This window comes from Tinamus guttatus, unplaced genomic scaffold (genome assembly GCF_059628265.1).
Source record: "Tinamus guttatus ecotype Peru unplaced genomic scaffold, ASM5962826v1 Tinamus_guttatus_pri_ptg000356l, whole genome shotgun sequence".
Taxonomy (NCBI): Eukaryota; Metazoa; Chordata; class Aves; order Tinamiformes; family Tinamidae; genus Tinamus; species Tinamus guttatus.
Genome location: NW_028288890.1, coordinates 2,922,521 through 2,946,493, shown reverse-complemented (window position 1 = coordinate 2,946,493; position 23,973 = coordinate 2,922,521). Strand labels below are relative to the sequence as shown.

The following is a 23,973-nucleotide window of genomic DNA, read 5'->3' as shown; positions in this document are numbered from 1 at the left end:
AGCAAGGGCGGCCTTGGGGACACGGAGAGCGGCTCGACACGGAGCGAGGCCGCGCGGGCCGCGCTGTGACGGAGCAGCCGCGGGCGCTGCGCGACAGGCAGCGGCGCGGGCAGCCCCGGCGCGGCGCGCGGAGCCGCAGGCAGGCAGCGCGCGGGGCAGCCCGGCCGCGCTGCGCCATATATAAGCGGCGCGGGGTCCTGCGGGCGCGCTCCTGTCACGCTCGCGCGGGGAGGAGGCTGAGGTGGCCATGGCGGATTTCGATCCTTACGACGATCGCGCCTACAGCAGCTTCGGCGGCGGCCGAGGGTGAGCGCGGGGCCGCGGCGGCCTCGTGGGGCGAGGGGAAGGGCGATGGGGTCCCCTCTGGCCGCGCGAGGAGGGGCCGCGGCGGGGCCGGGCCTGCCCCTTCCCCTGGGGACATGGCGGCGGGGGATGGGAGGGGGGAGCCGCCCGCCTTCCCCCTCGCGGCCCCCGCCGCTTTGTGAGGCGGCTGCGCAGCCCCGCGTGGAGGAGGGTCGCCCCGGCGGCTCAGAGAGGACGCGGGTGTCGCTCGGAGCGGGGGACAGGGAGGCGCTGGGTCCGAGCCAAGGCGGGCAGGGCCGCGCGGAGCCCCCGCGGGGCAGGGAGCGCGGCCGGCGGGCGCGGGGAGGAAATGGGAGGGCTCGCCGGGGCCGCCGCTGGCGGGCGGGCGCGGGGCCCCGCGTGCTGGAGCTGTCTCTAAAGCGGGGTCCGGATCCTCTGCTTGCAGCTGAGGATGAAGGGATCGAAGGGGCTGGGGCTGCAGAAACCCCTTTGGGACGGCCTGCCAGAGCCTCCTTGGGGAAAGGCTGGAGATGAGCAGTTAAGCGCTCGGTCCCTCCAAACTTGAGTTATCCATCTTCTCCTTTCTGTTTTTTCTTTATTTATTTTTTTAATCTATTTTTTAATCAAAAACAATAACTAGCAATTATTAAACTTGCTTGAAATCAGATTGGGAAGGTACAGGTGGGATTCTCTGAAGGTTGCATTGTACAGCTCTGTCTACACTAAAATGAAACAGCCGTGTAACTGCAGAATAAATGGTCTCTCTAACAAATCTTAACAAGTATGCCGTCCTGTATCCCAGTCTTCCAAGACATATGTCTGGATCATGATCTGGATGTGTTTTTTGTCCTTTCATGTAGTTAGAGGAATACAGTTTCGTTTCTCGACTGTTTAAGCATTAGGGAGGAGCTGTTACTGTCAACAGGATTTTTTTTTTCTCATACTCTCATATAGTATGAATTTTGTAAATTTGATTCCTTTTTTTAATTGCTTTTTTTAAATGTTCAAACACCCTTTGTGTGCAGAGATCCCAGGAAAACAAAACAAAACAGACAGCATAACTACTTAAAGTTTTGGTGCTTCTTATACTCTGTATAAGAACCTTGGCCTTGAAGCCAGTCTGAAGTGGTACTTGTGTAATAAATCCTGATGCTGCTTTGCATCCCAGACCAGGAAATGTAGGTATCTTCTATGGAGTTGTAAAACTATTATCTTCATATTCAGATTTTTTTTTTAATAGAGCACTTAAACTAGCTCTCAGGCAAGACTTGGATACTGGTTTGGGTCAGCTAGAGGTGTCCTGCTGATGAGGAAATGCCTCTGCAGATGAGGAGGAGCACATACTGAGTTAACTGTCATTTTAAGCTTTAGATGCTACTAGTATTAAAATGGGATGCAACTTCCACTAGCATCTAACTTACAGCTCTTGCTACAAAACAAATTCATGGGGCTAGACCCTAACAGGTCACTGTGCTTTGTACAAAGTCTTATCATATTTGTAGTTGAACAAGAACATGACTTGTGTTCTTGACAGTTCTGAGAAAAGGATCATTTCTCAATTTAAAAGGTTTTTTACCCATTTCTAGGCCATGCAGCACTGTTGGGATAGTGTAAACACTGTTGAGACTTGATGGTTTCTCTTGAATTTGCATTTGAAGTAACAATTGACCTGTAGGGAGAGTTAACTTAGCGTTTAAGTGAGGTACGTAGAAAACTAATTATTTCCTGGCAAGCTCTAATCCGTCTAGAGTGTTTCTTAGGCTTGCATTAATAGTATCCTGATAGTGCCTAAATAGTATCATGCTTTTGCTCTCAGAGTATCCACTTTACCCCACATGGGTGCTGTGTAGCTAACATTAAATAACAAAGACTGAATGTTAAAGATGGTGATGTTTTGAAGTCCAAAAGCTGACACTGAAATCAGTACCTGAGAATACTGTGGCCTTGCTGAGACTCTCCGAACATCTGTAGAGCTTCTCAGAGTTGAAGGCAATTACAAGCATTTGTCAGCCCTGATTTGCTAGCATGCTGTTTATTTAGGTGTGGTTTTAAGCACTGGGCTTTACTGGAAGATTGAACGTCATCTGCTGAAGTGTTGTACCATTAAATGAAAATAGAGACCCAGTCTATTTTGTTTTGGCATACTGGATCTTGTGTCTTGGCCATTTGCTGTTAACAAATGCCTCCTAACAAGGTTTTCTTGTAGATATGTGATACTATTTTGGGTTACTTGAATAAAGTAGGTGCATATTTGGAGTTAGGTATGGAGACTCTTGACAGATCTTGCATCCTGGTGTTCCTCATGGCATCTGTAATAAAATGCTAACATTGGAATCATATTAGGGACAACAACCTAATCAATAAAGGCAAATAGTGAATTATTGTTTTGGTTGTTAGTTGAAAGGCTTTTAAATTCAAATCCTGTCTAAAAGATGTCAAAAGGTTTTGAGCCTTTGGCAGATTTTAGTTTCTGGAGAAGGTAACCGAAACTTTCCAAAACAATAGCTTTAAAATGATTATTTGATTGTTACTACTTCCCTATTAGAGATGTTTGCTTCTGTCTCTGCTAGAAGCGAGCTTTCTTATTTTGCTTTCCTTTTCATTTTTCTGAAAAAAAAAATACATGTTTCTTAAGGGTCCCATATTAAGGTGACATAGTTATTACCTAATTGTTGGAGTTAAAGTTATACTGAGCGGAGATATCAAGTACTCATTTAACATTTTTGATGTTGACCTGGTTCACTTAGTCCAGAAATGTTCTTAATTATAGCTGCTTCTCGTCCTATTGTTATAAGTGAGTGTCTTCATTCCATCTCATTGTTTGTTTATTGAAATCAGAAGTCAGTCTTTTGGGGCTCAATTTTTGCTTTAAAAAAAGAGAAGCACAGAAAAAGTTTCTTAAAGTACTGCAGCTGTATCTAAATTCTGTGGGAAATTTAGTTTGGAACTTGGGTGAGGATCATGGCTGCAATACAGCAGCCCCATGAAATCCTTGTATGCTACAGTAGAAAAAGTTTATCATCAGAGCAAGATTAAAATGCTGTAGGGACTGTTGGTTGTGAACTTGAGGGTGTGGTTTCAGAAGCATTTTGATTTGATCCAGGGAGAGGCTGCCATCGAGAGCAGTAGTTCCTGTGCTGACTTCTATTCCTCTCCTCCTGTGTTGGCACTTGTGTCCTTGCAGCTGGCCAGATCACCTCACCAGTCTGGCTGAGAACCCATTTTTAGGTGAGTTTTCAGGTGAATCAGCTCACTGTTGGAGATGATTGGCAGTCCAGAGAACATGGCAGAACATACAGAAGGGGAGGAATATTCCTCTTAAGCTCTACCCAAGTGGTTCCAATGTTCATGATATAATTTACAGCCAAAGTCTTAGATTTTGTATTCTATGTGTGGTACTTTAGTAGTTGTTCATAAACCTGCAGTTGAGAATGAGGAATGAAGTCATGATGGAATTGATTTTTACATGCTGCAGAGCTCTAAACAGATAGCTCTGCTTTCTTTCTTGGAACTCCTTAACTTTAGTCTTTTTTTTTTTTTTTTTAATGCTGCTGTTTATATACAAGCATCTGAATGTTGACAGTTTCACTCTGGGTTACTTGTGAGTGAGGTGAAGATAGCATTTTTAGCTGTATTTATTTATCTAAAATATGAACTTAGGTAGATGTGAATATTAAAAATGATATGTAGGTTGTGATTTGATTAAATGTAGCAGCATGCTCTTCTGATGTCAAATGACTCCTGGACAGAGCTGCTACCATGAATAGGCATAAATGACAGGCTTATCTAGAAAGTGTTAGCAGAAATTTTTAATGATTTTTCTTACCTGATTCATTAACAATAATAGAACACTTATCCTAGGATGTGAAACAAAGATGGACAATGATTACATTGCAGTGTGCACCCAGACAGTCAGAGTAAAAGAATAAAATTATTGGATAAGCCTTTGGCAGACTAATCTTAAAATGAACTAATTAGCCCATGTCACAGTAGCTAATCCTGGTTTGGTACACTTTATGTTCCACTGTGCTCTTAAATGGTCAGTGAGCCTTGGGAGAAGGGTGCAGGCATGGACAAAACGCAGTACAAGCAAGGTGTTAAAGGAGCGCCTGAGCAAAGCATTACACAAAGCATCCCTGGGAAGAGTTGAACACAGGCAAGGGAATGACTATTGAAACCAATGACAGTAGCATCTTCTGGTCTAGAAATTCTGTGGAACTGTTAGGACTTAAGGTTGCCTTGTGTCCATGATAAAACTTTGTGTTTGTAAAGATGGTCAAATTTTAAAAGCTTAGGAACTGAATGCTGCCGTGTGTGTGTTGCATTAATACAGTAATGCAACTGTATTAGCTTAGTTGGCTTCGTTTCTCAGCAAAACAATGTTGATAGCCCTAGCTGAGGATAGAGAAAAGATAGGAAAAGGCCACCTAATCTTCTTCAATTTGTAACTCTCAAGCCATGAAGAAGTAAACTTCCAAATATCACAACCTCTTGATTACTCTGCTTTAGAGTTTCTTGCTCAAACAAGCTTTTTACTGTGTTCAGTTAGAGCATTCCAGTCCAGGTACCCTTTAGGTATCTGACAGTTGGTCCTGGCAATAACTTTTCAGAGCTAGAAAATGCTTCTATTGAGTTAACACCACTGAAATAATTTGGATGACTGTGGAGTACCTTATTTGGTTGAAAGTATTATGCTCAGTTTGATATCAGAATGCAATGAAGAGGCTGTGCCATGCAAATATTTCTTTACTTCTGTGAATTATTAGTGTTTCAGTCTGAAATGTATTTTTGGGAAGGGATGGATGGGAGCAGTGCAGATAACTTCATTGCAGTCTTTTCAGTGGATTATAAGGGGAAGTTTGCTGATCATTTCATTACTGAGTTCACCTGGAATGTACTTAAACTGCTGTTTTGTTTAACCCTGCCCTATTACTGATCAAATAATACTGAAAAGGCATTGGCTGATGCTGGGGATGACATGTCCAGACAAAAGGATGGAGAAACTAACTATAGTTGTGGAAAACACCTCTTTCAAAGTCAAAAAGCACCTGATGATGCTAAAGACTACATTACTGGCTTTCTGGGAATCATGTGCCAGAGTCTAACACTGCTTTTTTTTGAACAGGTCCCGTGGTGGCGGCCTTGGTTCCCGCAGACAGAAAGAGCTGCCAACAGAACCCCCTTTCACGGCATATGTGGGAAATCTACCTTTCAACACTGTTCAAGGAGACATAGATGCTATCTTTAAGGATCTCAGTGTAAGGAGTGTACGACTAGTCAGAGACAAGGAAACAGACAAATTTAAAGGTGAGTATTCAAAACTGTTCTAGACGTGGATGGCTGAACACAGGGGAGCTGGTGTACTTCTAAATTCACTGTTCTGATGGTGAATATCAGTCTTAACTCTCAAGTCCCAGGTAGCTTGTCAGTGTAGGCTTGTTATTCTATGTTGACTTACACCAGTTTCTTTCACTAAAAAATATCTTACTTGAGTGAGATTCACAGGTGAGAAGAGGCAAAATTTACCTTACCATAGAAGAGCTTTCTCAAATCTTATGCTTTGCATGGATTATAACAAACCTTATTGAGTTCAAAGATATCAAAGTCTTGAGTATCCTCACAGTCTGTTCTAGCTTCCAGGACTCCCACTGATGCCCCTCTGCCATTTGGTGACTAGGGAAGAAATGCAGTTAGGCCATTCAGGCAATGGTATTACAGGAAGCAAATATTTTAGAAGGGTCGCAGCTTTTTACGTTGAGGTTGTGGCCATGGGAAGAGTGGTATATTATTGGTAAGCATTTTTTTTTTCTATTTTAAAGAAGAGAAGCCTAACTCAAGTATTGAAGGGTCTCAGAAAAGAAATAGCAAATTCGCTAAATATGGTGACACAATTAGATTGCTGTTCAAGCAGATGCTTCAGCTTCTTGTTAAAAGATGCTAGCACCCAAACATCAGTGTCCTACTAAACAGCTGATTAAAGGCATAGCTCAAAGCTAATCTGTAATGAGAACAGATGAGGAAAGGAATCTAATCAGAGTCATAGCAAATGTGTAGTGTCCATATGAAGAGCTATATTGCAGAGCTATATTGTCCCAGCTGTTAGTAGACATAGGTAATACATTTGTCCTTAGTGATGTCTGGTTCCTGAGTAGTGTACATCTTGCATTTATCCTAGGTCATGGCTGAGAGGAGACTGTTAGCAGATAACGTAGGAAGAAAAACTTATAAACGGCTTTTCAATTGCTGATATTAACTTGTGAGGCTCTCCTTACAGGATTTTGTTACGTGGAGTTTGATGAGGTGGAATCACTCAAGGAAGCTCTTACGTATGATGGTGCAGTAAGTATACTTCAAATTAGTGTGTGAAACAAAGATGAGCATGAGTCTCAGACTCTTTAGACACTTATCTGGCAACTTCTGAAAATAGTTTCTTTCATTTGACAGCTTTTGGGTGACCGATCACTCCGAGTGGACATAGCAGAAGGCAGAAAACAGGATAAAGGTGGTTTTGGCTTCAGAAAAGGTGGACCTGATGACAGAGGTGACTTTCTTAACTGTTACATTTAAAGAAAATTCTTATCACTGCTGGTGCTAACTAATGCTAAGACAAAGCATGCAAGTAAATCTCCCATGAAGAGTATATGGAAGTAGAAATTGTGCATATTCCTTTCTAACCTAGTTGCTGCTCCTGAGATATCTGGAATAGATGCACTTTGTGTCCAAAAGCTGAATGTGTTATTCCTAGCCCAGGAAGTGAGACCAATACCACTAGTAATGTACAGTGTCTTGCAGAGGACAATCGTAAGCCCAACAGTCTGATCTGCTACTATTTTATTGTTGTGTAAGACAGTGGGTAAGCCACGTAAATACAGGCATACAAATAGTTAACTTGAAATATCTCATGTTCCAGTGTGAAAATAGGCTTTGTCTAGTCATAAAGTTTACCAGAACTAGACTCAAGTGCATTTCCAAGTGCATTTCTAAGTGTATCTCTAATGTATGCTAAGGAAGATTTTTTTTTTTTTGGCTACATATTCTTGGTTAGCTCTTTGTTCCTGTCCGATGGAACTAGATAACTACTGAAACGAAAAGTTTTTCCAACAGCATGACTTCGGCTATTAAAGGACTGAATCTTTGGTTTGGTCTCCCCTTGATCAGTCTTTCCCACAGCTTCAGACCTGAACACAATTGTGGCTTTTTTCCTAGGAATGGGAGGAGGTCCCCGAGAATCCAGAGGAGGTGGATGGGATCCCAGAGATGACTTCAATTCTGGTATCAGTATTAAAACTTTATAGACAGGCAGCCTAAAAAGCACAGAAGTGTTCTCATTTTCATGTCAGCTACATTTGTCCCCATTTGCTGTTTTCATCTACTGTGTGCCAACTTGAGACATCCTACATTTGCAGAAGGATCCTTTCAGGGAAACTTCTATTGCTTTATTACAGTTTTGACTGTAAATTTTACGAAACAGTCTTAAATGTCAGAATAGTTTTTCAAATGTAGCTTATGTTGCCTAGAGGACTAAATTTCTCAGACGTAAGACAGCGTATATTTTTGAATAGTAGCAGAAGCAGACAAACGTGGTGGGGGAAAAAACTGATACCAGTGTTGTATTCTCTTGAAGCAAGGACTTTGTTTAGAAGGAGATGTAACATCCCTACATGGTGCATCCATTAAAATAATTGACTTCAAGGACATGTTAGGGTTCCAAACACTTTTTTCTTAAACATTCAAAATGCTTCTGAAGTTTCTAGGTCTGTTATGGCAGCAAAAAACAGAGCTCGCTGCCTAAAAGCTAGCTTTGGAGCTGCCATGTGTGGTGATGTTGGGTTTGTCTGTTTTTTTTTTTTTTTTTTTTCTGGCTTTGTGTTATCAAATACTTTGCCAGATGCTAGACCCCAGGGGGTGACACCAATGTGGTGGTTTGTCCTCTGAAATAATGGGTTTGGTCCATTTTCTGATGGGGAGATGTGTGCAGATGCTAACATAGTAGTGTCCCTGCATGAATGGAATGGATGAAGTACAAGGAGAGGGTAACAAAACGTACCCTCTCCATGCACACAAAACCTTATGCATGGTGTGGAGAAAACAAGCTTGCTGCAGTGCTATGCTTAACTTGCCTTCATAGCTAAGCATTATGGTGTCTTAAATTGCACTTTTTTGTAACTAAATAGACATATTTCAGCTGGTTAGATGCTGGAGTAGTCACGTGTACACCAAAAGTTTAGCATTTAGCTGCTACAGAAGCTTTTTTCCACAGGTTTTATTATCTTGTTCTGGATCCAGTCTTCAAAGACTGCCATTCTGGAACAATTCTACAACTCTGGCACATATATTGAAGCCCAGGAAAAAATGTCAAATGCAAAGAAAACAAATTTCCAGGAAACTTCTGAAAAACTGAATATATTCCCCTTTTGATATCCTGCTAGTCTGAAATATCCTTCTCCTGTTGAAGGCAGGTGGTGGTGTACTCTAGATATCTCTATAATATAGATCAAGATAGTTATTGGTACAGAGCAGTTCTGGTTCTTGATATTTTTTCCTTGATACATACACTGAAGAAGCGCAGCCAACTTCATATTTAGCCTGAATTGTTTTGTTTCCTGCCGTTTGTTAGTCTAGTAAAAGGTCTGCTTAGCTTAGTAATAACATCTGTGACTCACTTTTTCAAAGATCATTGACAGGTAGTCATAGTTTAACTGGAAAGCCATGGGACTGTGGTCTTTTTGTTTTAAGGCTCTTATTTTTTTGTTTTGCCTTTTTTAATTTTTCTTTAAGGACTCTCATCTCTTACTTCTAGCTCTTATTCGTTCTGCTCCTGTAAATTTTCTGTTAAGGCTGTAGCCAATGTGATCAAACAGTTTCTACTGTAGTCTGTCAATTCACCTCATGGTGTTAATCTGAAGTTGAAGCTGAAACTCATAGTTTTCCTCATTTTGGAGGCTGACTCAAAGATTGAGTATGAAATAAGCCTCTAGATGGATGAGGCAGGCTCTGAATTCTGGGATGCCATACTTGGTTTCAGGTGGAATCTCTATGATGGCCACGGTGTGTTAGAGATTTGCAAAGCAATCTGCCTGCAGACAGAGGATCTTGGTAAAGTGTCAGGTGCAACATCTTGGATTTACAGCAATAACATGCAAGATTTTCCAGTCACCCAGAATAAAAAAAAAAAATCTTGAGAGGAAGTATTGCAGAATGTGTTCTTTAAATACACCATCTTCCTTCAGGATTCAAAGATGATGACTTCTTGGGAGGTCGGGGTAGAGGAACTCGTCCTGGAGACCGGCGACCACCTGGTGCCTCGATGGGAACTGGTGGCACTGGTCGCTTCAGAGATGGGCCTCCCCTTCGTGGATCTTCCATGGACTTCAGAGAGCCAACAGAAGGTAAACTAGAAAGTCTTCTGGAATTCAGCCCTCCTTCCTTTAGAAAGGAAACTCCTGCTTTCTCCTTTAGGCTAAAGCAACCCTCCATGATGGACAAATCTTAACGCTGACATCTTTTTCTTTCAGAGGAAAGAGCACAGCGGCCCCGACTTCAGCTCAAGCCTCGAACAGTTGCTACTCCCCTCAATCAAGTAGCCAACCCCAACTCTGCTATCTTTGGTGGAGCCAAACCCCGAGAGGAAGTAGTAAAAGAGCACGACTGAGCTTGGGGTTGAGAGGGAATGGGGAGGCGGGAGAAAAAGCAAGACAGTACAGAGTGACTAGCTCTGCTGGAATGTCAACCCTGCAGTTTACCATTCCTGCCATCTGGCATTTGTCCTCTTTAAAACCGAAAACACAGAGCTTGTGAATGCATGTCAGCTGTTAACAAGTGGTTTTTAGTACGTTCTTGGCTTTGCTGTATCTAGTGCCTGCTTTGTGCTGAGTTTCCCTCTTCTGTTTCCTTCCAAGCAGCACACTTGCCAGTAGCTAAGGCAGTGTAGCTGCTTCCACCAGTGCGGAGGTCTCTGGACAAATGTGCTGCTTCACCTCCTCCTTTCTGGGTTTGTTTTACTTTAGAAGCACAGGTTAGGCTTAGTTACTACCCTGTATTGTTTCCTTTTACTTCCTCAGTGCTCCTCTTCTGACCTGCATGTCTTGTTCTGTATTGCTGTGGCTCTGAAGAGGAAAGCTGGAGAGTCCAGACAAGTTGAGCAGTTAGAGTAATTTACAGTTCTAACCATGTAGTGAGATACCATTGATGACAATTGATGATAGAATTACTGTATACAGCATAATTCTTTATTAAAATCGAGGGGGATCACTGCCCTTTCACGCAGGTCACTGTGAAATACCAGCTTAATAGATGCAAATAAAATTAGCTGAGAGTAAACCTGGTGAATTGGTAGCATCTCTATAGATAAAGCATCTGCCAGTAGACTTCTGGCTTTTGACTTCAAAATGGCATAACACTACACTTCTGAGCTCAAGGTTAGTGCTGCAAAAATGTGCCTGTTTGAGCACAACTCACTGGCTCTTCCTGCTTAAATTTCTTTGGGTTTTACATGTTTGGTAAATTTTTAAATGAAGTTTATACAAATAAAATTGACTTTTTTATTTTTGTTTAAGGAGTGTATACTTTGCCATGCAATATGTAATTGCCATTATCCTCTGTATTTCTTCAGCTAGTGGTGTACAGTTTAAGACCTCTGCTTTCAGAACGCCTTGAGAAGGGGCAGATAAGAATCCAATATGCTTTAGATCCTGCTCATGTAGAAGTTTGGGTAAAAAGCCACATCTCTCTGAACCTGAAATGTTTCTTGCCGCTGTTCCTGGGAGTGCATGTGTGGGAAGAGGGAGGTGAGGGAAACGGGAGGCTGGAGCAAAGGGGGAGAGAACGTATTCGTGTTTAGAACCAAAACCTGTCTCTGTAACACTCTGTAGACAGATCTGCATGGGAAGAACTCTTGTCTTGCCCTAGTGCTAGTGCTGATAAAGCAGCCAACACCAGAATATTCACAAGAGGAGTTAGGAGGCATGGCTGCTTTGCTACAAGCCTCACTGCTAGTAGTGAATTTCTTCCTTAAAGTTACCTTTTTGTCACATCAGAGTCCCAGCAATTTACAGAACTACTTTCCTTCCTTCTGCCTGTCACTTAATCTGCTTCAGAGATAAGAACCATTTGTCTAACACTAATACTTAATTTAAGACAGACATGCATTTGTGTGGTTGTATTCCAAACCAATGATCGACCTATTTACATCTTTAATGTGGAAAAGATTTTAAGAACAAAATTCCCATATAAAAATTCACCTCTAGTCAAGACAGTTGACTTTTAAATGTAAAAAGAAAACAAACAAAAAAAAGGAAAAAGGAAAAAAAATTCCAAACACTTAACACATTCTGCTTCATAACAAAATAAATTTATGGATATGGTATTTTGTGAATGATCTTTTAAATAAAAGAAAACATTAAGTAATATTTAACATGGGTCTTTATTTAAGTCTGCTGTAGCTTCTTTTGTTTTCCAATTCTCCAATGCTCAATTGATTGGAAATTTGGTTCCCTAAATCTTTTAGGCCAACTTTTAGTATCAGCCACACTTGCTGTATATGTAAGGAGGGAGGGGAAGAAAGCAGGAGTTAGGAGTCAGACAAGTGCTGGGGACATGCGGGTGGCAGAAACCTTGGGCAGAGCTGGCAGTAAGCTCAAGTTCTTTGTCCTGGGCTTCTGTATGACCTTAGCTCTATGCCTAGCACTTGCTTTTGCAAAAGTTTGGAAGTCTTGCAGTTTGTAGAGCTCTTGGTACTGTCCCTTTTCCAGAGGCTGGGTTCTGTTCACCTCAACAACCCCTGCCTGGTAAAGGACAAAACTGTGACCTCCCGGTTTGAGCTGTGACAAATTTTTAATGTAGTGGCTTTATATGCTGTGACAAAAATGAAAAGATCGGATTGCTGCTGCTCTTCCCGTTTCTCCCAAGCCTTTAGCAAGTCTCGTTCCCCTAGGCCCAGCTGTTGATGAGACTGTTGCCTTTTGTCTTGGCTGAGTGCAGGCTGCAGGGTAAGCTAAAAGAAGGAAAGGGGCTTTTGTTGAGGAAACAAGCTCTAACCTTCCCACTGGACTTGCTGCCTTCCCTTCCATGGAAGGATGGAAGGTGTATCTGCCTTCCAGGCTCAGACCACCCTCCGTGTCTGCACGTGCTCCTAGGGCAGCTGGAGCCGCGGATCCACATCCCGCTCTGGAGCATCGTGCTGAAGCGCTCTGGCTGTAGGTGAACAGTTACTGGAGGGGCAGGGGTAGGGCTGACTGACTTGGGGGGAAGATCCTCTCCTGCCCCTGCTAGATGTGCTCAGGACTGCTCCTTCCAACCTCGTAGCGGTGGAGGCTGCCGTTTCATTGCTCTGCATGGAGAAAAGCAGCCCTGCTTTGCGAGGTGGTAGAGAGGTGGGAAGTGGCTCATCTTGTTCTAATAAATAGGTTTTGGTACCTATTAATTCTTATTTGGTCAATCATTTTCCAGCAGTGAAAAAGGCTTCATGCTGATACTGTTTATTACCATTTTGAACAGCGTTCCTTAGATGCTTGCATTGGTTTTTGCCTGGTTTCTTTGGAGTATCCTGCCTTATGCTTCTATGGTTTAAGGTCACGCTCTTCCATTTCTGTTTTGTTCCCTCTTTAAAATCTTGTTTAATTAATCACTATTCTCAAACTATAACTAAATTATTCCAGCACAGAAATACAGCGAACTAGCTCCTGCCAACAGCTGACAACTATTTTCTTATGAACATGATATTTACATTTGGTAGGGGGAAGCAGGATTTGCCCTACTGGCAAAATGCTGTTAATGGATGGACTATGATGTAATTTACCTGCAACTTTAAGCTAAATACAGCATGGCTCAGCCTAGACCATGAAGGTTGCCAGCGGTGGCAACAAATCCATAATTCACTCTCTGTCTATGTTCCTGCTGTTAAGCTTGGTGGTTGTGCAGAGCTTTCTTGAAGCTTGAATTCGAAGTCAGTAACAAGGTTACTACCAACATACACAGGGAATAGTGAAGAACTTCCAGCATTGACTGAATTTCAGGAGTCCTGCTGGACATAACCCGAGCTGGTTGTGACCAAGGGCATGACCAAGACACTGTCCCAACACAATCTGGATGATGCTGGTATTTTTTTTCAGTCTTTGTGCTAATATTATAGTTTAGTTCAAGCCTGCCTTTAGCACAGAGTATAGCAGCTTATTTGCCACCTGTGGTATAAGGTGCCGATTTGTCTTCAGGAACAAATGATAAAATCTTGAGGATTTTGGAACAAATCCTATAATATTGCAACTCAACCTTTTCAAAAAGTGTATTAATAAAGCAGGCAGAGTTCTGCAATGCCTGATGCCCCCCTCGTCACAGCAGTCGAGGTGGTTACGGTCCAAGCAGCCCTTGTCCTGCTGAGCGCTTTGAACGAACTATTTGGAGTGACTTTTTTTCCCCAGGGATCTCACTGCTCCTGCCAAGCTTGTCCTTGGACAAACACTGCGTGTGTCGAGTCTGCTCCGAGCCCTGCAGTTCAGAGCCAGACGTAGGTCACTGGTTTTCTACCCTGACCTCATTCTTTCTTGCTCTGTGGAAGTACCCCTCATGATGATTCAAACTGGCTTTCAGCAAGAACCCAGTCAATGAGCAGTTACCTGCAGGCAGCTTTAAATTGGCGTTGAAGTTTTTGCTTTATTTTCTGGTGTTATTTTGCTGTATTTTACTACCGTGTGAGAGCAAAGGCTCTGAAGGAGTGAGGGGGTTAACTTTGTCCAGACGTACTCCAGGGCAGAATCAGTTACTTTTGCACTTCTCAAGGGCATTTCATTAGACTTGATTCTTGTGATGCAATTTCTGGGTGTTGCTTGTCTTAAATTTTCAGACAGAGGAGTTGCTGTGGCTGAAGAGGAATTTGATTTCCAGATGAGACAGGACTTTTCTAATCTGGTAGCTGAATCCTTCCTCCTCAATACCATTTTACCCATTGTAAGACTTTAAGGAGTCGAATATACACAAAACTGCAGCGGTTTTCTGCATTAGCATTAGGTCCATGATCACGTTCCCCCTGTAGCTCTCTGGCTGACTGACTCAAAGCGTTTTATGGTTTCCTTTTACACAGCTGCAACAACTCGGTTGCATAAGCTTGCTTGCTCAGCAGCAAGGTAATTTTAATGTTGGCTTTCCTCCCTTCCATCCTCCTCGGAGCAAAGGGTGTCCATGGGCTTCAAGGGTCTGCAGCACCAGTACAGAAACAATCTGCTCACCTGCCAACTACCCCGTGCTCATGCGAAGCTGTAGCACGTCCCAGGGTCTCTAGGTTAGGAACAGGAGCTCTGGGAATGCTGCCTGGAGTCGCTCCAGCTGCTTCCCATCAGGGAGGTTTCAGCCAGCGTGGAGCAGAGGGATTCGCTCCCTACCAGGGGGACGTTCACTTGGTGCCACTGCTTCCCAGCAGCTGCCTCTTCATTTGAAATGCACCAAAAACTTCCAAGTACCTCTATAAACCTGCAACATCTGCACTGTAATGAATTTGGGTAATTTGTACTGCTGTATAAAAAAATCAAATAAAAGCATTCAAACCTTCTAGGATTTGTGTGTGTGCGTGTTGAAAAGGAGGAATTATTTTGTCAACAACAATGAACTAAGGGAGAATAAGAAGAGGAAGAGGCATTTTCGCAGCCCAGGGAGAAACAGGAATAGTCTTTGCAAACCCTGCTGGGCCGCTTCTTGCGGAGCACCTAGGAACATGAGCCACGAGCTTTCCTTCCACTGGGTGGTAGCAGAATGTACCTCAGCTGCGCCGAGGAGCGAGCTCGGCCGTGGGCAGGGAGGAAGGCGGCGCTTCCTCTTCCGCAGGGCAAGCGCTCGAGCAGCGGAGCTGGGAGGAAAGTCGCTGCTCGCGCTTTATGGAAACACACACATGCTGCTTTGTCCAAAAAGCTCCCCTAAGGCGACACTTTCATTAAAGCTCCGGGGTATTTGGTAAAGCTCAAGTCACTCCTAGTTGGTACAAGATGTGTTTTATTCTAATCCCATAGTTTGTTCCAGCAGCGCTGGGTGCTTCACTCACCTAGTGCATCAGCTCTGGGAGAAAGAGGGTGTGGGAGCTCAGAAACTTTTCCTGAAAACTCCCCACCTGCTCTGTTTGGCTATAGATGGGCCATTGTCATAATTCCTGATTTCCTAATCACTTTTTACTGAGAATATATGATGAGTATTAGTCACAACATCTGCCATAAGCAAATGCAACTGGTTTGTAATCAGACCCCACCTTCGCCTGAAAGGATTTAGCCCAGTCCCAAGGGACCAGTGAGCCTGGTGCTCCCAGATGCAGCAGGTGAAGCAGGGAGGGGAGCTGCTTTTACACAGCCCATCTGGGTCTTGGGAGAGTTTTCTGCGTTAGGTTGGCTGTACAACACAGGAAAAAGAGGAGAAAAAAGAATAGTTCAGTAGATAAGTAGTTGAACTGACTAAAGGAACAAGTATCCTGTACTTTGCCAGTGAAAAACGCTGAGGGGGAGAAGTTTTCAAAAAGGATGGAGAAAAATGGAATAGCAATGAGAGGTTTTATATAATTTACTGCAGCGGAGGGAGAAAAAAAAAAGTGCTTCAGTGGCTTTGACCTTTTGTTAGAGCAGAAATGGCTTCTGGCAGCAGGCCTGGATGGAGTACAGGGATTACAGGAGAAAGAGGTTGGATTGGTGCAGAGCTGGGCGCACCGGCTGCCTGTGCTGCTGAACAGCTCCTGTCTGCTCCCCAGCCAGGGAGGAGGCCGGTTCTTGCCTCCCAAAAAGCAGAATTTTAGTTGTGTTAGTAATTGCTTGAGGCAGGGGCCATGGTCTGACCCTTGGGATGTTCAGCAGGTTAAATCTAGCTTTTCTTTTGTTAAATATAGTGATGCTATGATAAAATAATATCATGGTGTGTCTATGAATGTAATATTGCAGTAATTATACTCCGATCAAAGTTAAAAACTGAGGTGGGGAGTTTTTGAAAGACACCAAGGTCTTTGAAGGGCACCTTTCCCCCAGGGAGCTGCTGTGACATCCTCTGGGCATCCCCTGCGTGGCGAGGTCTGAAGCTGCTCTTCAAGCATGGAGTCAGTGTGACCGCTGTGGAGAGCGGGGCCCGTCGCACACGTTGTGCTCTGGGAACCCTTGGGTGACTAACGCGAGGGGCTCTGCTGCAGCCGTTGCCAAGGGTGGTAACGTCCCTGGTGAGGCTGAGTCATCTGTGGAGCTGCAAGACCAAAGAGAGAAGCCACATGCAAGGGGTTGTTTTTCTCCCCTGGCTGTCCCTAGTAGAATAACAGTTGTTTTTTTTCTTGAAACAAACAAAAAGACAACATGCCATCCTCCCCAATGCGTTCAGAGCAACGGTTCTGCTCTAAACAGCATTTTTGCAGTTTTCTATCATCATTGATCACCAGCTTATATTGAAATATTAAAAAAAAAAACTGTTAAAAATCACTTAACAAAGTGCTTCCTAGCAAAGACCTCTGCTAGGAATGCTATTCCTCCAACAGCCGCATTGCAGTCAGAAATACATTTCAGGTTATGGGGTATCTGTCCCAGAGACCGCAGCCAACCCCCAGACCATCCCAGCAAACTCAAAGCTCTCCCAGTCTGCAGTGCTGAAGGTACGTGCTGATTTCATGACAGGCCTCTGCACCTGGAGGCTGTGTGGGAGCTTCTCTGGAGGGAGCAGGAGCGCAATGTTCCTTTTGATCCGCGGGTTAGGGGTGGAATAGGTAATGCTTGAATGTATTTGCATGTGTGCAAACCACAGTTAACTCCCTTAGACTGACGTTTCCTCTGTATGTTTGATAGCGGAGTTCCCAGTTGCAAATAGTTGTCTTTTTTCAGTTGTTTTCAGCATTAAAAAAAAATGCCACCTACTTGATGAGAGCGATGAATGTAGCTGACTAACTGTGACAGCTTGAGAATGACCCATGATATATTTTGTTAAATATAACAAAAATCTGTTCCTTTTTCGGATAGTTTAGGTGGCTGTATGTCAGGAAGGTAGCGTGGACCCTTCCTTGCTGCAAGATATGTCTTTCTGTACAGCTCTGAAGCATGTGTGTGGCTGTCCCTTCTCCTCCAGCAGCTACAAATACGTGGGACTGTTGCATGCACGTGCAGGCGAGAGCAGGACACAGCTCTCATGTGCCACCTCGGGGCTTAAAGCCAGGAAATAAATCCACAGTCATTCATAAAGCCTTGCTATGCTGCTCAGATGCAAAAGAAGATCCACGAGGTGCTTTTTAAAACCGCAGTGAAATTGTTTCTGGTATCTGCAAAAAAAATCAATGCTGTGGCAGGGAGGCTGCTTTTGTGCTCGCGGCTCTGGGCAGCAGCAGGTTTGGGGTTGGCTCTGGGCTCTGCCTGCAGCAGCAGCAACCTCGGGCTGGGGGCTGTGTTTTTGGGCCTTCCTCTTCCTCTCTGCAGAAACGAAGCACACGCTTCCTTTCGGCCCTCTCCACCCTGGGCCGTTCGGGCAGCATCTGCCGCAAGCAGAACTCGGTGCAAAGTTAATTCCCGCAGAGGCCGTTTGCAAACAGGAAAGTCGCTGCCTTCGTCGGTCCCCGCAGGGACAGCAGCCAAACCTCAGGGCCGCAGGGCCGCGTGGGGCCGGCGCTGGGCAGCCCCGGCCGCGGTCACTGGTGCTTCCTCTCCCCAGCGCATCGGGGCCGGCGCCGCTGGGATGCGCTGGTGTCAGCGCCGCGGGCCGGCCCCCCGCACGGGGCTGACCGGGCGAGCGGCGGATGTTGGGCTTGCTGATTCAGATGGGACAGGAAACCAGAAACTGGTTTGCGATTCCCCCAGAGGAACCGGGGACGCTGTTGATGGCCACGAGCTGAGCGAGGACACGGGGCAGCCGGGCAAGAGCAGCTGATGCTGCCGGTAAGGGGGACGGGGCTGCCGCGTGTCTTTGAGCGCGTGGATTTTGCGGGCAGGTCAACCCGCAGATTTTGCTCTGAGAGGCCGGAGCTCGGCAGCCCTTGGCAGAGGGTTGGGCTCACCCTTGCTTTGCCTTCTGCGAAGCAGCGTGGCTGGATGGTGTTTCTCCTTGCTGCTGCTGGGGAGGAAGACAACCAGACAACTATCATCTGACATGCTCCAAGGTATGGAAATGATCCAAATACGTCTTCTCCACTGCATTTTGTACCTGTTTGAAGCCTGAGATGAAAGTCTGTCCACTGTGATCTAGACTTTGAACAACTTATTTTTGCATCTCCTTACCCAGGCTGCTGAAAAACTTCACCATGACTTTTATGTTTTTTTTTTCTTATTTCTACATTTACATCCTCTAAATAGTTCTGGAAGTCCTGAGGTCCCCCTGCAACAAGCTGTAGGGAGCTGCCCTCATCTCCAAACTGATCTTTCCTGCTCTGGCTCCTGCATGGCTGCAGCCTCCATGTATCCCCCACCAAGGCCCTGTCCTAGGAGCGTGAGCTTCTCCTTGCACCTGCCTGGTTTCCCCCCAGTTTGAGGCTTGATGGGCATCCTGTACAAATGCATCTACTTTAATGCATGCGAGTACTTGCAGTTTCTAATGTGAGATGAAAAATGTGCATTGTCTCTGCATCGCTTTTCCCTTTGCTCAGCATTCAGTATAACATGGGCTGGGAGGTAGAAGCCCTAGCAAAACTGGTGTGAAAAGAGGGGATAATCTTTTTTTTTTGGTTCATTTTAATTCCCCTGGACCAGATACAATGATATATGCATACACATTGTCCATATCTGTGCTACTAATCAAGAGTCTGCCACGGAGTCTACTGCAACAGCGAAATAGGCTGTGTGGCTCTGCTACTGCCTGAAACAAGGGAAGCTGAGGACAATTATAAGATATTTCCATGAATTATTTCCTCCTGTTGACATGCCCATTATGATTAGGATTTTACGTTGTATTCTCCAGCTAAATTTTTGAAACATTTTGCAAATTGATAGTCTCTGTGAAAACTCTGATTTATGAACTCAAATTTTCCCCCTTGTCCTAAGCGTGATAGATGCATGTACTGCTCCCCTGGCAGGCAACAGAGTATGCTCTATTCAAATATCATATAAAAGTAGGCTTTATCTATATTACTGCAGCCTTCCTAAGAAATTTTACATTAGTCTAAGCTGTGGTAAGAAGAAGGATGTGCAGAACTCTGGAAAGGAGCCTTTCTGAAATTTCAAAGCTGGTCACTGGAGTGGCTCCAACTGCAGGAGCTGCTTCTGTTCTGATGCTTTAATTTCTAAATTGATTAGACTTTGTGTGGAAATCTGTGCCATATTGACAAGCAAAAAGTACCCTTTCTTTTCTTAGAAATGTTAGAGACACTGAGTCAAGCTGAATATTACATCAGTTCACTAAGTCCTTGTGCTAAATTTTGTACAGCGAGTTTTTATGTTTCATTCCAGTGACTCATGCAATCGGTCTGAATTAGTCTTAATTTATGGCAAATGAGTGCAGGCTACGACAATGACTTTCTGCAGGAAAGATGGTGGTCTTTGCCTCTCGGACATTTCTGCTCATAGGTTTAGCACTTGACTTAAAATAGCAATTTCAGTCTCCATCTCACAGTGTAAATTTGCTAGGTGGGAGCTTGACTTCTACAAAGGCTTCACTAGACTGACTTCGCTAGAAAAGGTCTTGGAGAAAAATAGCTGTTATCACAGATGGCCACACCAACACATTCCTCACCTCTTGGGGATTTCCGTAAGGATAAAGTAAATATTAAAGAAATACTTAAGAGTACTTTAAAAATTAAGTAAGCTTTTTTTTTTTTTTTTTTTTTCCTTTTTTTCCTGCTGTTGGAAAGCTGGCCCAGAGTTTCCACTGCTGTGATGATTAGGAATTTTATATCTAGCTTGTATGTATCAATATGCGGGTTACGGCCACTTGCTTTTATGCCAGTGTGTCCTTCAACTTTCAATAGCTCTGGTCGCTTTGGTGTTTTGCTCTCAGATACAGGGAAAAAGCACGTTAAAGTGTGCTCACTCTCTCCTTCAGACTTAAAACCTGAGATCTTTTGGTCTCCATTGATAAAAGAGATGTTCCATTCCCTTGATTTATATAGTGTACTCTTTTACTGGGGACTACCTTGAACCTCACTAAATCCTTCCACAAGGATGGATTGGAAGGACGTGTAGCCTGTATGATGTTTTGCAAGTTTTCTAGCTCTTACTCGATAATAATTCTCTTTAAGAAGAAGTCTCCTTTTGCTTTCTAAAAACATCTGAGGGCATGGAAGAACCCTTCCTGTGTCTGGAAAAACATCCTGTTGGCACAGGCAGGTTTCCCCTGGTGCTGCAGGGACAGCTGCGTTACCCATTCCTGGGGCTTCGGGGCTGTGCTTGCGCTTGGTGGCATGAGACCACCGGGAAGGGCGCAGGCCCTCGCTAACATCAGCTTCCTTGCGCATGGAGAAACCTCAGCTAGTGCAAAAAAGGAGGAAAAATGCTCTTTAAAAAAGAACAGAGACCTTTATAAACAGCACAGGCCGTTTTGATACCCTCTGAATTTCACTCTTGAAGACCTGAAACTAACATAGGAGCAGGTTGTTTTCTCTGTGCTCAAATTTAGCGTTGGGCGCCCCGGGTCAGCGGCGCCCCTCAACTCCCTACCAATGTGTGCCAGCAGTGGGAGGTTTGGGATGGCGGGTGTAAGCTTTTTTCCCACTCAAAGCAGTGTCGGGAGTTTAGCATTTGGAGCAAGTGAGAGCTAGAGGTGCTACAGGGAGTGAGTCCAGGTGGATCCTCCTTGAAAACACAAAGAGCCTCGCTTTTGACCGCTTCTCATGGGTGTTAAAGGGGGTGGAAGTAGCAGCAGTGCTGGTTGTGGGGCTGGGGGATGAAGATCCTGTGGGTTGTGGGGAGCGGATCTAGCCGTTGGGCTCACGGATTCTCCCTGGTGGCCACATTTCAGGCTGGACATGAGCTGGGCCATGGCGCAGGCCGAGGTGCTCTGGGCAGCCGCCTCGCTGATGCTGCTGGGGGCCGCCGTGGGCGCCTGCGTGAGGTGCCAGCGCTGGGGTAAGGCACCGTGCCGGGACAGGCGGGGGGAGCCTGCGCCATGATGCAGCGCTGAGGCGGCCGCGCTCCCCAGGGCTGAGGAACGGGCTCCACGCAGGGCAGGAGCACCTGGCTCAAGCCAGGGGAGGGCAGGCGGGGGGACTTCAACCACAAACAGCTCCTGTTTGAGCCCCGTGTCAGCCCAGGGCGTCCTGCGCGGCCATTTCACCCGTGTTGGGCTCAAAAGCCCCTCGCTGGCATGGGTCTCTGCTGGCATCTTGCACGGCACTGGGAGCTTCTGTGCGCATGTTGAACCACTCCATCCCCCTCTGCTGCTGAGCTCCCCAGTTGTCTATTTCTAATTGCCTTTTTTTTCCCTCCATTTTCTTTCAGCTTCCAAGCGAGAAAAGCAGCAGAGTGAGTGGAGGAGACAGTAAGTCACGTTTCACCACTGCGCTTCTCCTAAGCCGCCTGGCCTGGGGCCAGAGCCAGGCAAAGGATGTGCCTCGTCCGTGTGCTCCCAACCCCAGCCTAGCTGAAAAAGAAAAGACTGTAAAAATAAAAATCCCCCAGAATCTCAGGCTGTAGGTGTGAAGAGAATCCCCCTGAGACCTTGGAGAGACTGCACTGCCCCCAAAAGAGCAATCCCAGAGGGGACAGGAGCTCTGGCACTGTGAGTTGCTCATTGGGTTGAAAAAGCTAATGGTAAAGAGGAAGGGCAGGTTCTTATCTCGTGCCATCACATGCCAAGGCAAGGTAGGGAGACTCAGCAAGCACAGTCCTGTGTTTGGCGCTAGTTAGGACACGTATCAGAGCCGAGCACTGAGCTCGCAGCACCGATGCCCAAGGAAAATACCCCAGAGCGCACACGCGTGCAGCCCGCCTTGTTTCCTTCAGTAACAGAAAAACCGCAGCTAATCGTAACCTTCCACGATGGAACAAACCTGATGCAGAGGGGCTCTGCAGTGACTTCTGTGGGGCCAGTGGTGTTTGGGGGGGTTGTAGAGGGCTCCAGAATGTCCTGCCAAAATGTCTTGGCTTGTCGAAGTTTTATCTGGATTAGGTCATTTGACTGCAGGCTTGTGATACTGTGTGTTCTTCTCCCCTAGATAAGTTTTGTTGTGGTTTTAGCTTTTTGCAAGCCAAGTGATTTAACTAGATGTGCTTGTGGATTTTGCGATTTGATTGATGCCTCCCCACCAGCCCTGCACCATCAGCACCAGCCCAAGGAAGAGAAGTGACCTGAATAAAGGCGAGGAAAGAGCAGAGAGACTCCCAAAGTCCCCAGATTAGATGTGATTAGATTAGATTGGATGTTTATACCCATCCATGGTTGAATGGGATTTGAATCCTTCTGTGCACTGGAGAGGAGCTCTCCTGCTAAATAAAGAGGAGAGAGGATTATTGATGGTGCATATTATTTCTGGTCAATATTAAGGGATCCTGGGAGCAGGTGGGATAACAGATGAGGTGAGACAATAGGAATTTAAGACATTCCACAGGTTAATGCCTTTTATTTATTTTTTTTTCTCCTGGGTGAAAAGGAGATGCTGGTTTTTCAAGATTAATTTAAATACAGCTTAATCGGTGCATAAAGTGTCAGAGTATGAATTAATCCTAATAAATGCTGTTTTCCTCATCCCTGGTCCTTCTCTTAGCCAATGTAGGCTGCTCTGCCAGCAATCCATACACTGAAGGGCAGGAGAGGAGGCCAAAATGAGACTTCAAAGGAGAAGACCTCTATATGTCATCACAAGCAATATAGCGAGGGAAAGAGTCAGGAAGCTGCTCCCAGTTTCCTTCTGTCCTTGCACGAGAAGCTGAGCCACAGAGGCGTGATACTCCACAAAGCTCAGCTCAGTGCTGCGCTCCCCTTTGCTTGCCAAAGAGCAGAGTCTATTTCACCCTGTTGTATCCCTGCAAATTCAGCCTTGTTCTTTTATTATTTATTATTATTATTATTATTATTATTATTATTATTATTATTTTCCAGATTTGAAAATCCACAGAGCTTTGAGGTGATTCGATCCCGTTCTAGTAAGTATGGGGCTCACAGGCCGCTCGGGGCATGTTGGCCAGGGCAAGCCTCCCTTTCTGCAGTGCTTAAAACAGCAAATATTGCCTTAAAAATAAAAGGGTGGCCTCAAAAACAGGCTGCCTGATGACACACTGCTTAAGTTTTCAAAACAGCCTTAGATGCTTCTAGGGATATGAATTCCTAATGCTAAAAAAAAAAAAAAAAAAAAAAAAAAAAAAATTCCTCCACTTTGAAAATCAGTCACCAAGCCGGTGCCATTGAAACATAAATTGGAGCGTTCAAAACCCACTGCTCGCACTGTGGAAATGGCAGCGTGGGATGAACCTGAATTGATATGTGTGACTCACTTGTCGTCGTCGTCCTTGTACTATTTCCTGCGGCAAATTTGGTTACACGCTGACCTTTAATTTTTATCTTCAAGCAAGCTGTGAAAGCAGGGGGAGCTCCAGGGCAGCTGCTGCAAACAGCTGTGTGGGGACCAAGTCCTGCGCCCACCTTTTGCTCCAGGTGGCCTGAGGGACAACGGCGGCTGCAGCCAAAGCTCATGCACTGGAGCTGCATGTCTAGTTGTAAGGGAAGGGCATTGAAGCATGGAAGATGCCAGCAAATCAAGCAAGATTGGGACAGATTAGGAAATAAGATAGCAACTAGGACACCCCTCTGGTGTGTGTTTGC

At 45.0% G+C, this 23,973-nt stretch overlaps 1 protein-coding gene across 1 annotated transcript; it reads left to right on the top strand.

The window, feature by feature from the left end:
• Window positions 1-160: 160 nt before the first annotated feature.
• Window positions 161-11,001, top strand: EIF4H (eukaryotic translation initiation factor 4H). The gene is made up of 7 exons (XM_088530098.1): window positions 161-306; window positions 5,429-5,610; window positions 6,578-6,642; window positions 6,748-6,844; window positions 7,510-7,575; window positions 9,534-9,692; window positions 9,819-11,001. The coding sequence occupies exons 1-7, from the start codon at window positions 248-250 to the stop codon at window positions 9,953-9,955; spliced, it is 765 nt and encodes a 254-aa protein (XP_088386224.1). The 5' UTR covers window positions 161-247; the 3' UTR covers window positions 9,956-11,001.
• The last annotated feature ends 12,972 nt before the right edge of the window (window positions 11,002-23,973 follow it).

Bases quoted from the DNA above. Each gene is read 5' to 3' on its own strand.
- EIF4H (XM_088530098.1), top strand. From the start codon at position 248: ATGGCGGATTTCGATCCTTACGACGATCGCGCCTACAGCAGCTTCGGC. The intron at 5,611-6,577 runs GTGAGTATTCAA...CTCTCCTTACAG, and splicing joins GGAAACAGACAAATTTAAAG to GATTTTGTTACGTGGAGTTT. The intron at 6,845-7,509 runs GTGACTTTCTTA...CTTTTTTCCTAG, and splicing joins AGGTGGACCTGATGACAGAG to GAATGGGAGGAGGTCCCCGA.